This window comes from Myripristis murdjan, chromosome 23 (genome assembly GCF_902150065.1).
Source record: "Myripristis murdjan chromosome 23, fMyrMur1.1, whole genome shotgun sequence".
In the NCBI taxonomy this organism is placed as follows: domain Eukaryota; kingdom Metazoa; phylum Chordata; class Actinopteri; order Holocentriformes; family Holocentridae; genus Myripristis; species Myripristis murdjan.
The window spans coordinates 15,169,220-15,183,486 of NC_044002.1; the positions used below are offsets into that span (position 1 = coordinate 15,169,220).

The window sequence follows — 14,267 nt, forward strand, 5'->3', positions numbered from 1 at the left end:
AACCAGGAACGCGGTGCATAGGGATAGACTGACGTGTTCTTTAAGGAAGTGAACTGAGGTGATAGGACAAGATAGCAGAAAGCCTGCTAATCCTATACGGGCTTGCTGTCTCACACACACATCTGTTCCCAAGCTGCAAGGCAAACTCCTCTGCCTAGACTAGTGCACATATAGTCTAGATTGAACTATATACTGGAAACATTATGTTAGATGATGTCTATGGATGTGCTGCGTCCCCTTTAGAAAACTGATAACCACATTGCCATTTATATGCTGCATTATCCATTGGGGATAAGCAAACAGACTTGTCAGTATAGTTACATTATATATTCACCTCTGATTCATTTAAACCCATTGCTGTCAATTGTGGTTCCTTTGGGTGTGCTACATGTGTTGATAGAGTGCGAACATGCAGCTAAATTACTTATCCTGCTTGTGCATATGAAAAATTGGTAAACACCATTTCTCTTAGAATCATTTTTTTTTTTTTCACAGACACACCTATTAGCCTTAATGCACAAGCTAGTGCTGTAGAATTAGCAAAAGCCTGACCTAAATCCTGCAGCAGCTCCCCTTGGGTGGACTAGTTCCACTGAATTTTCAGCTTTCTGCAACTTATTACAGTCGCTAGTGTAGAGAAATGCATAATTTGGAAAATGTGCCAGAACAATGTCCCGATTTCAAGAGTTTATGCGAATTCACATGGACATTTACACCCCGTGAAAAACACTCGCCAGATCGTTATTTCACAGTTAATTACAAATCTAATTAGAATATTCAAATGAAAGCTTTCCCTTTCTTTTCTTCTCTGTGTTTGAGCGGGGAGCCATGGAAAGAGTGATAGTGAGTGCATGCAAGAGAGGGAGAGGGAGAGGGAGAGAGAGAGAGAGAGAGAGAGAGAGAGAGAGGAGAGAGAGACTCTCTCTCAGTGAGTGGCAATGTGATAACCTGTAATCGGCAGCGCTGCAAACACCTTCTTCCTTTGATGTCCCCCCGCTAACATCCTGGCAACAAAGCCGGCCAATTACAAATGAGCTAATTAACTAAATTGTTGATGGAGCATGAAGAGTTCATTCGCTCTGGCGCCTGCACCATGACAACAGTGAATGGGGCCTTTGTTGTGGAGGTGAGTGCGCGGCCGTGCGAGTTGCCATTAGCTTTTGACGCTTTTTCACAAACCTATCAGGCCCTTCCACGCTAGTGAAGGAGATTTGTTATGAATCAGAGGTGGTTTGAATACTGTGCTGCTAGAGCACAGCCATGTCAACTGCCTGTCTGGGTGTCTGGTAGGTCAAAATGGCCCTTTGAGAGGCAGCATTTATTTATTTATTTTTTGCCTTTGTTAGGCCCATCTGTAGCAACACAGAACGGTGATGCACCAGTGCAGGAGATAATGCTGCTACTGATGATGTGCAGAAAGGCACCCACAGAGTTAATGGGAAAGAGTGGCAGACAGGCGCAATACTTGGATCCATATGTTAGTCAAACCTACTTCAAAAACTGTCCGAAGTCCTCACAGATGCTCTCGCAGCCGGGCCACTTACACACGCCATGACCGTACAGGGAGTGGGATCCTCCACTTTCCTCATGTAACGAGCTGTAAAGAAAAGAAAAGGGAGGGAAGGAGGGAGGGTATTAGTGTGGGATCAAGACAGAGAGAGCGGGAGCAGGGGGCGGGGTGGTTTCAGGTTAATCACAGAGGCTATAATGGCTTGAGGTGACTTGCGGCTGTCAGGTTACAATCAGTACGAAGAGGTCAAAACAGGTCAGTTCAACAGTGGGCTATTGAATAGCTGAACAGCTACGAGAGAGACCAATTAAAACGGGGAAGTCAGCATGATTTCTTGATAATGGTGGGGTGGCATTCGGAACGGACCAATATATTGGCAGTCTATCAGTTTCAGTTTTTAAATGCAATATTTGTTATTGGCCTGGAAAGTACTTTTACTGCCGACATTTGGCTCTTGATTGTGAAATCTGGCATTCTTGTGACCTTTTTTTTTTTTTCTAGGACTCTGTCATTACTGTAATACAAAAGTCAAATTAGCAGCAGACCAGCACTAACAGAATGCTTAGAAAAGCTTAACGTGTTTTGCGCCTGCATCTGCAGTCCAATTCTTACAAAAATTCATATCAGAATTGGCGGTAATGGGTGCGGAGGTACTGGATATTGCTGTTATTCCATCCCTAGTATCCACCCATGAAAAAAAGACGGCAAGAATAATTAAGACATGAGATCTGAGAACTGAGAATCTGAAGCTCCCCACCCAATCCAAACCCTCAGAATAAACAACTCGAAAAAGGCCGTGTGGACTGATGTGTGAGAAACGCCAGTTCAGCCGACATCACCGATGGAAATCTACAGGGAGCCGGAACTTTGCCTCCACCGCAGCCGCCATCCCATCTTGTAAAGCCATTACAGAAAGAGGGGGGTGGGGGGTGCTTTCAAGTAAACATTAAAAATCCAGACGGCCATATAATTTTCATCAGGAGATTAATACTCTGTGTAACTTATGTTCTTTGAGGACAGGGAGAGTGGGGGTTCTCTGGCATTTCTCAAATGGCACCCAAATAAGTTACGACCCTGCCTAGACAGCACATCCTATTTAAGATGACGGTTTAACCTTTAGGCTTGCCGCTGGTGTACGTGTGTGTGTTTGCGTCTCTGTGTGTGTGTATGTGTGTGTGTGTGTGTGTGTGTGGAAATAAGAATGTGAGAGTCTTGCCGTGTGCTGCTTGCTAGGTTACGCCTGTATGCATATGTGTACGGTCAATGGCTACATGTGTGCAAGCCTACGTAGGGCTGATGATTGTGTGTGTGTGTGTGTGTGTGTGTGTGTGTGTGTGTGTGTGTTTGCGTGTGTATGAGGAGTGGCAGAGCTCACACAGCGTTTTACAGAGAGGCTTTTCCCACATCGATCCGTGGCATGTTAGTAAGCAGCAGTCCTTGACAATACTCCTTGTTCGATCATTATGAGACGCCACACACCCCTCGGGACACAGGCAGATAAAAAGTGTTTTTTTTTTCCTTTCTTCCCTCTCTTCTCATTCCCTCCCTCCCTCTCTCTCTCTCTCTCTCTCTCTCCCTCTGTCTTCCAAGGGATGTCTTCCTTCTAAAGATATCTTTTTCAAGCCCCCTTTTAGTGGTGCTGGAGAGATAGCATCTACTTTAAACCAATTACACAGCACTTCCACCTCCAGTGTGAGTCTCTACCACAGATCCACACACACACCGCTACCCTACGTCCTTATTATAATATCGCCCAAGAAAAGCCTTTGAATAATGCATGGGCCAGATAGGCAGATGTGTGAACAGTCAGTGTTTTGGTACCGGGTGCATTTATAAAAGACGCCATCACAAGGATAAACATCCTGGAAACGCCACTCAAGGCATCACGTATTCTGTTTACATGACAAGCAAGCAAGGAAGGTAATTTTCAAAAGAGAAAAAGAGAGAAAGCACTAAATACTTAATGTACAAGGAGGTTACCTTGTCTTGCCTGCCAGAGAGGCTTGTTGTAAGCATGCCTGCCTGCCTCGCTGCCTCTCCCTGCTTTTGATATCTGTGTGCAAGCTAAGTGCGTTCAATGGCACACGCGGTCCCCTGGGAGAACAAGGTTGTTATTTTTTGAATATTAGCAAGACGCTAATAAACTATTGAACAAATAAACAAAGCATCATGTTTCCCCTGCAGGAACAGATGCTGTTTTTTTTTTTTTCTGTTACTCTAAACGAGGACAAATACGCTACATGGGAGTGCGGAGTTCTGATGTGTACCTACATTAAAACACGACACAAAAACAAGCTTTGCTCCGGCACTGCGTGGGTCCTGTTTGCATGTGTGACAGGTAGCTACCAAGCCGGCGTAACTTTTCTGTCATTTTCATCTTCTTTCCTCCCTACCCTTCTCCTCGTTGCTGTATCGAATAGTGTGGCTGACATTTCAATGCATTACCTCTCTCGCTCCCTTTCCCGTTCCCGTTCCCGTTCCCTCTCTCTTCTGTGGTTGAGGGCGGGGGACTGTCCGTTGGCGATGGAATGGTGGGAGATGGGCGGTGATGCTTTGGAGGGGTTGGAGGAGGAGGTAGTTGAGGAGGAGTTGTTGGTGGAGAGGTCTAGGCCGCCGCCGCCGCCGCCACTGCCACCGGCGCCGGTGCTGCCGCTTCCGTGTTTGATGCCGTTGTCTTCCATGCCGTGACCGCTGCCTCCGGTCACGTCCTTCCACAACTGCTGGAGCTCTGCAGGGCTCAGGCCAGCTGGAGAAAGAGAGAGGGATGGGGAGGAGAGAGAGAGAGAGGGAGGCAACAATAGAGGAGAATGATGAGGAGGGAAATTGTGCAAAAGAGAAGTGAGCAGGGAGGGAAAGAGAGAGACGAGAAGAGAAGAGAAGAAAGCGAGGGAGGGAGAGAAGGTAGCAGGAAGGAGACAAAGAGTAAGAGAGAGAAAAATGGAAACCATTAAACATATATATCGAATCAATACGGCTGCCTGGCTGAATGCAAACCCTGGTATCCGGTGTGAGACTTTTGCCAGCCCACAAAGCTGAAACCCAAGGTTGCAAACTCTATTCAAGAGCCTGAAAAGATTCGCACGGCTGCATGTTTCAAGGCCTTGCCCTCAGTGAGCAGCTACCATCCTGCACTGCTATGCTGTTGACCTGAATTTGAACCCAGCCACCCACTCACACTAACAGAAGCACAGTGAAAACAAACACCCGTGTGTTTCCTCTCTGGCCAGTCTGTCCCTGCTGACTGTACCTGTTACAGCAGATCACTCCTGCCGTCTTCAGTCTGGAAGTCCGTGCACGGCTGTTCCCGAAATCTCCCTCTGTAATCTGCTCCACAATAACAATCTAGTGTTTCAATCCAATCTAGGGGAGAACTGTGAAGCATTGATTACAATGGCTGTGGCTCTCCACATTACACGCGTACACAACGTCTCTTCCCGCTTATGATACTATCTGTGAGATAAACGAGCTTTGTCCACCCCTTGTTTTCAACCTGGCGACTAATTAGGCACTCTTCGCTCCTGTTATTTCTATCTCACATCTTCCTGCCTGTTGTTTTATCGTCCCCGCCATTTTGGTGGTAAACAACAAACATAGGTGTTTACTTGGCTGAGGAGGAGAAAATGGTGCCGGCTCTCTCTGTCCTTTTTTTTTTCCCTTTCTGTTCTGCCTGGCTCTCAGAGAAGGCAGTAAACAACAACAACAACAACAACCAGGGAAGGAGGGGGAGAGGAGAAGAGAAAAGAGGAGCGGGGGAATAGGAACAGAGAGAGAGAGAGGGGAAAACAACAAACACAAACACAGGCAGAGCAGAGCTGAGAGACAGTGAAACAGAGGTAGACAAAGAAAGCAATAATCAGACAGAGAGAGGAAAAGAGAGAGAAGGGAGGACTAAAAAAAGATTGTGTAGAGTTAGGGACAAAGTGAAAGGTAGAAGAGCATACCAATGAGAGGAAAGCAGACAGACAGACATATTTAGAGATAAAGCAGGGGGAGAGAGGTGCATACCAATGAGACAAACAAAGACAAGCAGATTTGGGAGACAGACAGGGAGTGTGGGACAGACGGGAGATAGACAGCTGACTACAGGAAAGAGGAAAGAAAGACAGACAGGTGCACATGAACTGGCAGTAAAACAGAGGGACGCACTCATAAACACACTCACACACAGACACACACATCATGCAGACACTTAACTCCCCTCCCACCAACCTGCAGACAAAGCACAGGAAGCATGTGACCACCGGTGTGGCGTGTCACGTGCTCCGGACCCACACAGCCACATCCAGCACTCTCACTCCTCACCCCCCGTCTCCACCACTCCTCCTGTCCTCCTCTTACCTGGCGGGGGCAGGGTCTGTCCAGGCAGGGCGGCTTGGCCGGGGGCGGGCCCAGGCAGCGACAGCAGGCCCTGCCGCTGCATGTTGAGCAGGTGCTGCTGCTGCTGGAGCTGCTGCATCTGCAGGAGCTGCTGCTGGAAGACGAGCTGCTGGGCGGCCAGCTGCTGCTGCTGCTGCTGCTGCTGCTGCTGCTGCTGTTGCTATAGAGAGGAGGAGAGCAGAGGAGGTAGAGGAGGGAAGAGGAGAGGAGAGGAGAGGAGGGGAGGGAAATTACAGATGAATTAACCACAGAGACGGAGAGGAGAGAGAGGAGACGGAAAGGGAGTGGGGATGTTGCTGTGTGCGCTCGCTTGCTTCCGCCATGACCTTAGCTATACTTTCTCTGCCTCAGTCCTCCTCTTCTTTCTGTGGCTCTGCACTCTCTCCCTCTCTCTCTGTGCTCACTTACTCTCTCCTCCGTTTTGTTGGCTGGCGGTTCCACAGTGCTGCTGCCTTCTCCTCTCTTTGCCAGAGCCGCCTCACACACACACACACACACACACACACACACACACATCTGTACGTGCGCACATACAGAGGCACACATAACAGTGCTGATCGACCAGCTCTCAAGCCTGTCAGTGTATGTGGCTTGTGATTGTGTATGATACTAAGCCTCTGGTATAATCCCCCCTCCCACCACCCCCGCCTCCCCTCCACCACTGATAGTTAATTGTCTCGCCTTCACTGATGGTCTGTTACAGCTTATGTGGCCAGAGGGAACTGGCAGAGAGAGAGATTTACAGCATCATGTGAACATGCACGCAGACACACAAGTACACAAGCGTGCGCACACACACACACACACACACACACACACACACACACGCACACGCGCACGCCACACCTCCTCTCCCCCTTCCACCCTTCCCCTCCCTTGCTCTCCTCACTGCCTCACAGAGTTGTTTACCGCGGGGGCCAGACAGGCGGTTGCGTAAGCCCTGTGCAAAACAACAACAACAACAACAACAAAACGAAAACATCAAACTCAGCCACCGCAGCAAAACAACTTGGAGAGCGAGTGAGCGAATTTGAGGGAGAGAGAGAGAGGGAGAGAGCAACAAAAAAAAAAAAAAAAAAAAAAAAAAAAAAAAAAGCTTTGGCTCTGAGCTGTAAAACAGTGCCATAACAGAAGGGCCTCTACTGTATTGTGAGAAACACTAAAAAAAACTTGACATGGACACACACACACACACACACACACACACACACACACACACACACACACACACACACACAAAGACAAAATTCAGGTACTACTTAGTTATGAGTATGTGTTGTAATATTAGATTCCCACAGATGTTGCGCACTTTAATGGGAGATAGTCAGTTTTTCTACAGTCACACACAGCATACAGATACGGTTTAGAGCTGGAGAATGTAAGATTGAAAGAAAATAAGGTTTAACTGTGATTTTATTTGTCAGGTTTTGTCCTCAAAAGAAAGTCGCTTTCCTCCGCTCTCCCTTCTCTGGGCCCTCCTCTTTCAGTTCAAAGTGTATGTGTGTATAGCATATGTGCATGTTATGCTTGTATGTTTGTGTTGTGTGTTGTCCCTGCTAAGGTGGTTGGGAGGGGGCGGCGGGGGCTGAATAATATAGCGACGCCCACCCCCCACCCCGGCCGTCCAGTGTGCCTCAAGAGAAATAAGGGAGCAATTTCTATTCCATATTTGATGGCAGGGCCCCTGAAAAACTCTATTCACAAATCCAAACAGAAACAAAGCCGCCGGGAGGTCAGTTGCGGCTTCCTGTAGGGCCGGCATAATGGGCTGCTTGAAGAGACTCAGAGATGAGAGAAAGAGGGAGAGTCGAAGAAGAGAGAGAGACGGAGCATGTGTCTTCCTGCGGTACCTCCTTTTTTCTCTTCAATTTAACTGCCTCCACACGTATTGTTTGGATTTGGCCCCGGCCTCGCTCTCGAGGTGCGACGCCGCGTTACGCTCCAACCTGGCTACACAAACATGGCTGGGGCTGTCATTGCTCGTCTCCTCCTCTCTGATTGTCAGAGAGAACAGGAGAGAGACATGTCTGTTGACCGGCTGCCTGTCAGTGTGATTTATGAGCATCGCACACTCTAACTTTAGGAGTAGTGTGTGTGTGTGTGTGTGTGGATCCACAGATACAGTTTATTAACAAGTAGGAGCAAAGACCCTGGACTCTCTTGAAAGAATGTGTTTGTGTGTGTGTGTGTGTGTGTGTGTGCGAACATCCTTAGAAACAGTTCATTAATGAAATCAGTTGCAGGGTCTCTACACTGCAGGAAGGTATCAGGTAGGAATGGGAGACATCAACAAATCAACAAGTAGATGTCAACTTTGTCGACTGTATACACAACAAAATTTAGTTTCCCTCTAAAGCAAGACCTACGCCATTTAAAAAAAGGGACATTACATAAGATTCTTACAATTGGATTGATAGTTTAACAATTACAGCACATTTTGGTGATTCTAAAAGGGAGTCAAAATGTAAGCTCCTGGGTGACAAGAGCTTACCTTGACGGTGATGATGAGTTTCTTCCTGTACACTTTTTTTTATGATTAGCACTTTAAAAGAAAATCCAAACACCATATCTGTGTGTGTGTGTGTGTGTGTGTGTGTGTGTGTCTGTGTGTGTCTTACCTCTTTAGCCTGCTTTCCAGGGTGCTGCTGCTGGAGAAGCTGCAAGTGAAGCTGCTCCTGCTGTTTCTTATAGAACTCTTGCAGGTGTTGCTGCTCAAACACACACACACACACACACACACACACACACACACACACACACACACACACACACACACACACACACACACACACACACACACACACACGCACAAACACACACACAGATCAGGGTACATACTTGTGTAAATACACATCTGTCTCAAGTCAGTGCTATTCATAGGCTGCCAAGAAGAGAACAGGCTTGCCCAAAGCACTGTTTGATTTCAGTTTCTTGTCAATGTGCTTAATTATGTTATTAAGACATATAATTGTAATTACCATTTCGGTGATGTATAGTCACTCTAACTGATTTATATGTAAAATTGAACAAAGAGCATCCCTTTCAATTAGCTTGTTGATGTTTTCCCTTAATCTTGGCAGCACTGCTTCAGCATATGTTGGTTAAGCAGAAAACATTATTGAGCGTTATAAATAACAGTCATTTTCTACTGCTTTTGGCATTCGTATCCTGGCTGTCTTTCACAGTCTTCTCCATATGGACTTTTAATGGTTTGGCGCAGTTCTGTAGGGGGCAACAATTCATCATGTTAACTATGCATTTGGCTTGCCGAATGCACTGACATCCTTTGCAGTGGTTGAAATAAACACAGCAAACTCTCGGAGGAGCAGGTTCACCGCTTTGAGCTGATTCCTTTAACACGCATACTATGACAGCCACTTAAAGGATGATTTTGGTTTTATTTCATGTGAGCCTCAGATGGGTTTTTGGCCTGATGGTGTAGCTAGGAAACCAGGCCACTGGAATGCATGGTTCAATTCTGCGGTAACTCCCAAACAACCATCTACGAAATTTACCTGTCACTAATGTTAAATGAATGGGAGCAGCAATAGGCAGCCGAGGTGAAACCATAACTTGGCCGTTTTTGTTCCAGAAGTAAGAAAACGCCATTCATAATCCCAAAGATGCTCTCAACTACACACATCAAAATGAACTAGCACAAAAAAACATAACAGGGCTAAACAGTATGTTGTGCATTTCACCTTGGGTTTAAACAGAAACAGTGATCAAAATCAAAAAAGATTTTAACATTCGTCTAAAATGTAAAATTCATTATTTTAGTGGGTTGTAATGAACACCATTTCCCACAAATCTAAGGCAGACTAAGATGGTCACACATTTAATCTCAGCAAGCTTGACAGACCAGTGTCAGAGAAAGAGGGGAGCCCCTGGGCCGATTTATTATTGGGCCGTCGTCAAAAAAAAATTACAGGAAGTGTAGTTATCAAATGCTAAAAAGACAAACATAGTTGTACCTTTGGTTAAAATGACAGTATGGGGTTTTATTTACAATGACAATAGCAGTGCCCAGTATGAGCATAACAGCCCACAATCATGTTTCTGCTTTCCTAAAGGATCAACAAAAACACCTGCTGTGGGAAAATACACAGTGGAACAGAACAAAGGCTAACCAGGACGGGACTTTGGCTCCATCTTGCCGAATGTTTTACAATATCTCCAACTTATTCTAGTCACCTTTAGTCAAGTTTAATTAACAACAGCTCTATGCTGAATGAGGACACGTTTTGACCCCTTGACTCCTATTTAGTATTGTTAATGCTCAAGATATGATGCAAAACCCTGAAATATCACATCAGTGCCTCTAAGAGAGAACGCTAGGAACCTTTTAGGCTGTTCTGCAACATGAACTGTGCTTCACCATAACTGACCCCGTGTCCTGCATTGTGTTGTATGCAAACTGTTATGTACACTAAGACCGTTTAGTAATGTGCCAACATCTGGGACTGGCTCTAAATAAATGCTTTCAATTGTCGTATAAAAGACAGCGACAACAGTTACAGCCACAGCAGTGAGACCGCAATCAAATCAAATGTCTAAGCACTCTTAATGAAGGGAAATTAATCGGAATGACTGACATACTTAATTAAACAATTTCTCATTCTCTTTCCCTTAATCAAATGTATGAATGAGAAATGTATTCCAACTCTGACACAAGCCTGTGTCGAGTGTGTACTTTTACAGGATGAGTCCCGGTATTACATCATCCATCACCTATCATCCGACTTCTGGTGTTCATCAGAACCGTGCCCTAGTCCCTCGGTCCCTGATGGAAGCCTGTCAGGGAATTGAACCAGCGACACGCCAGAAACAGTTAATTAGAGGTGACACGAACAAGTACGTCAATTTCAGCTTCCTCTTGGTAAGTGTGTCAAGGGCACAGGCAGTGGTGAGTTGGCATGAGCTGTGATACACCGGCACTGTGGTGACTCAGGACATGTGTGCGTGTGTGTGTGTACATGTGCGTGTGTGTGTGTGTATATGTGCGCCTGCTCACACCTTGGTGAGTCTGCATGTGTCTGTCTCTTGTGTGTCTAGATTTCAGTGTGCCCAGGTGTACATGGTTGCATACACTTCTCTCTCTGGGTGAGTGTGTGAGTGCGTGAGTGTGTGTAAGTGTGCGTGTCTGGTTATGTCCAGGTGTGAGCATGTACGCATTTATGTGTGTGTGTGCATGCAGCATACCAGCAGGTTGGATCAAGGTGTGCATGTGTCTCCAAGTGCTAAAATGTCTGTGCCTGTGGGTACATGTGTGTATACATATACTGTAGGTGTAGGTGTGTGTGTGTGTGTGTGTGTGTGTGTGTGTGTGTACCTGCTGCAGCATAACAGCCTGCTGCTGCTGGAGCAGGGCCTGGAGCTGCTGGGGGGAAAGCACCTGCTGCTGGAGGATTTGCTGCATCTGCTGCGGCGTGATCACCTGGGGACTCATCATGGCCACCGATACTGGAACCTGGACAGGGTGAGTGATAGAGTTAGGAGGGGGGGTGAAGTAAAGAAAAAGAGAGAGACAGGACAGAGAGAGAGAGAGAGAGAGAGAGAGAGAGAGAGAGGTGGACGGTTAGGATTTGAGTGCAAAGGAAAGGTGAGGAGATTCGGCAAGTGGGTGAGGATATCGTAGGGGCGCAGAAAGAAATGAAAGCATGAGCGCATGAGAGGGAGCAATAAGAGAATGGAAAACAATGTGAGCGTGGGAGTAAAATGGATGGAGGAGGGGATAAAAAGGGAGAGAGTGGGGAAAAAAAAAAACAGAGCATCGGAGACGTGTGTCAGGTCTAGTGGCATGGCTCCACTGGGAGCATGGTAATTGGTGACCGAGAGGTATGGAGAGCAGGCCTCCCATGGCCCTGACGGTGGCAGCCTAGAGGAGATGCTGAAGGACAGATGGGTGCTGTGCCTTTGTGTTGCTCATTTTATTTTCCTGCCTCCACCCCGATGGGAAAAGTAAGGGATTTAAATAGACATAGACCTTAATTAGCGGGACCCTTGAACTCCCCCACTTTAGCACGCCTATCAGTGCTGCTATTGTGAAACAGCATAAAAATGCACAACTCCAAAGTTGATTAAAATAACACTGATGAAGTGCACAAATGGTGAGCAGCATCAGTGTGATGTGGTGGGTCGTAGCTGGGAGGTTGGGGTTCATATGAAGCAGTTTTTTTGACGTTGGGAGGATGATTCTTTGAGGAACCGCTCTCTGTGAAGGGGGGGAGGGAAAAAGGAAGCGACTGAGTCTCTGTTTATGATGGAGAGAGAGTTTTTTTTTCTTTTTTTTATCAGCTGCCTTCTATAGTGAACAGAAGTTTTTCAAGTTTTTCATTCTCACGAAAGCAGCCAGAGGCACAATTGTTTCTCTCTCTCCGCCGACATTCCATTTTGAAAAATTTATGTCATTTTTTTTAGGTGATAACAATCATTAAAATACGAGCTGTCAAACTGCAGCTCTGTAGAAGAACTTTACCAAAACAAAACAAAGATACATATATTTCCGCCAAATTCTTCTAAGACAGCAGAGCAAGCGACTTCTGAGGCAGCAGATCAATAGAAAGAGGATCCGTTGCTCATTGCTTCTGTCTTTGATTGTGTGCACACATCCTAACAGGGGAGTGCGGGCTAACGTTTATATTACGCAGCTTCAGTTCCTCATGCCTGCTTAAAAATTGAACAACTTGTGTGGAGAAAAGACAACCCTCTGTTAAATTTTGTTTACTTTCCAGTAAAGTTTTGAAAAACAAGATGGATGAATGATTTGGTATCCACTGCAAAAAAAAAAAAAAAAAAAAAACTCAAAAAAAAAAAAAATTCATCTCTCCCCTTCACTGAATAAGGATAACATATTTTAAACACCGCATACCATAAACTATTTACTGTTTACTATTGCCATCAAGAGTGAAGTCATTTACATCACCTCTTCTTTTCTTTTATTTCCTTTAAAATGTAACAGAATCAACACTGTTGACACTGATCCTGTTGTTTTGAGCATAAAAATAAGTGATAGACTTTGGGCTTGTTGCTGCATTTTGTCAATAAAAATCCTCCACAATCAGTCTTGTGTCATTAGTACACTACTGAAATATCCATATGTAGCAACAACTTCCCATGCACTAATTGTGCTGGTGTTTAGCATAGAGCTGCCACAACAGTAGCTAGCCTATATGGGGTGTCAAGGGGCCAATAAGACATTCCTGTCCTCATCGCCAGCTAATCAAGCTGCCTTGATTACTTTCCATGCATGTCTCTCCTCCCTCCCTCCTTATTCCTCCTTCTCTCCTTCCCTCTCTCTGTCTCTCTCTCTCTCGCTCTGTCAGGCCTTGACACGTCCTTGTTTAGCTCTCCTCTCCTCGACGCCCACCCCCCACCCCAGGTTTTCCCCCCTCTTTGATTAGCCGAGACATTTGCATGGTCACTACACATTTTTCATTTTAGAAGTCATTATGCATTAGTGGCTCCTGATCGCCCGCCTTGACTAATCCTGATGAACTGAAAATCACAGCTGAAGGTCAACTTCCAGCCGGCCCTGCTGCACATTCATATTCATATTCAAACAAATCCTGCCTCCATTGTTCATTAGGGTCTTAGAGAGAAGGGACTCCATCTAAGGTGGAGGAGGAGGAGGAGGAGGAGGAGAAGGATGTTGTGGTACATCTTTTCTCCTCTGGACCCTTTCTGTAAGAGCGCAAAAGAAGACACATCCACAATAAGCGAGGAGCCGAACAAAAGCCGTCAAAAGTTGCAAATTAAACAGGCCGTGTGTAATTATGCAAATGCCTTGCTTACACCTTCAACGTTATTAACCCTTAAAGGTACATTTGCTAGGTAAGTAATTACCCCCGCAGTCACCCCTGGTTTTGTGCTGGATGCTACGACAATGGGACGAGTGCAGCTGAGAAACAACATGAGAGATGCACTCATTAAGAGCATTAATTGGTTGCCGGCTCAAAGATGTTTTGGTTTCACAAAAGGGATGTGGGCTTCGGCACATAAGATTTTCAAATGTAAATACAAATATATGTGTACTGTGTCCATGCAAATGCAGATACATGCAAAGATGCAGTACTTTTAACATAGTATATTGAGATTAATGTCCAAAATCCACAAACTCCAACAAAGGAACAAACCAGAAAAATCAGTCAGGAAAAAAAAAAATTCAAAACAAAAACAGCCAGCATACAAAATCGTCCAGTGCCTTTTACACTTTCATTCGCCTTTTACTGAAGTGATGGGTGATAATCATCTTCATTTCACTGCTGCTCCAAATAAAAAGAGAGGGAGAAAAAGAGAAAGAAAAGGCAGGGGGAGACAGAGAGGGGAGAGAGGGCCTTGGCCCACGTCCATTGTGAAGTGCGGCACAATGCTAATTCCA

At 45.7% G+C, this 14,267-nt stretch overlaps 1 protein-coding gene across 5 annotated transcripts in view; it reads right to left on the bottom strand.

Moving 5' to 3' along the window:
- foxp2 (forkhead box P2) overlaps positions 1–14,267 on the bottom strand; it is a 115,887-nt gene that overhangs the window by 27,647 nt on the left and 73,973 nt on the right. For all 5 annotated transcript variants that reach the window (XM_030045490.1, XM_030045488.1, XM_030045487.1 and 2 more), the window contains exons 6-10: positions 11,220–11,357; positions 8,506–8,595; positions 5,849–6,047; positions 3,956–4,256; positions 1,493–1,597 (exon numbers count right to left, since the gene is read on the bottom strand). In XM_030045490.1, the coding sequence (XP_029901350.1) occupies positions 1,493–1,597; positions 3,956–4,256; positions 5,849–6,047; positions 8,506–8,595; positions 11,220–11,357 (833 nt within the window). The remainder of the gene's footprint in view (positions 1–1,492; positions 1,598–3,955; positions 4,257–5,848; positions 6,048–8,505; positions 8,596–11,219; positions 11,358–14,267) is intronic.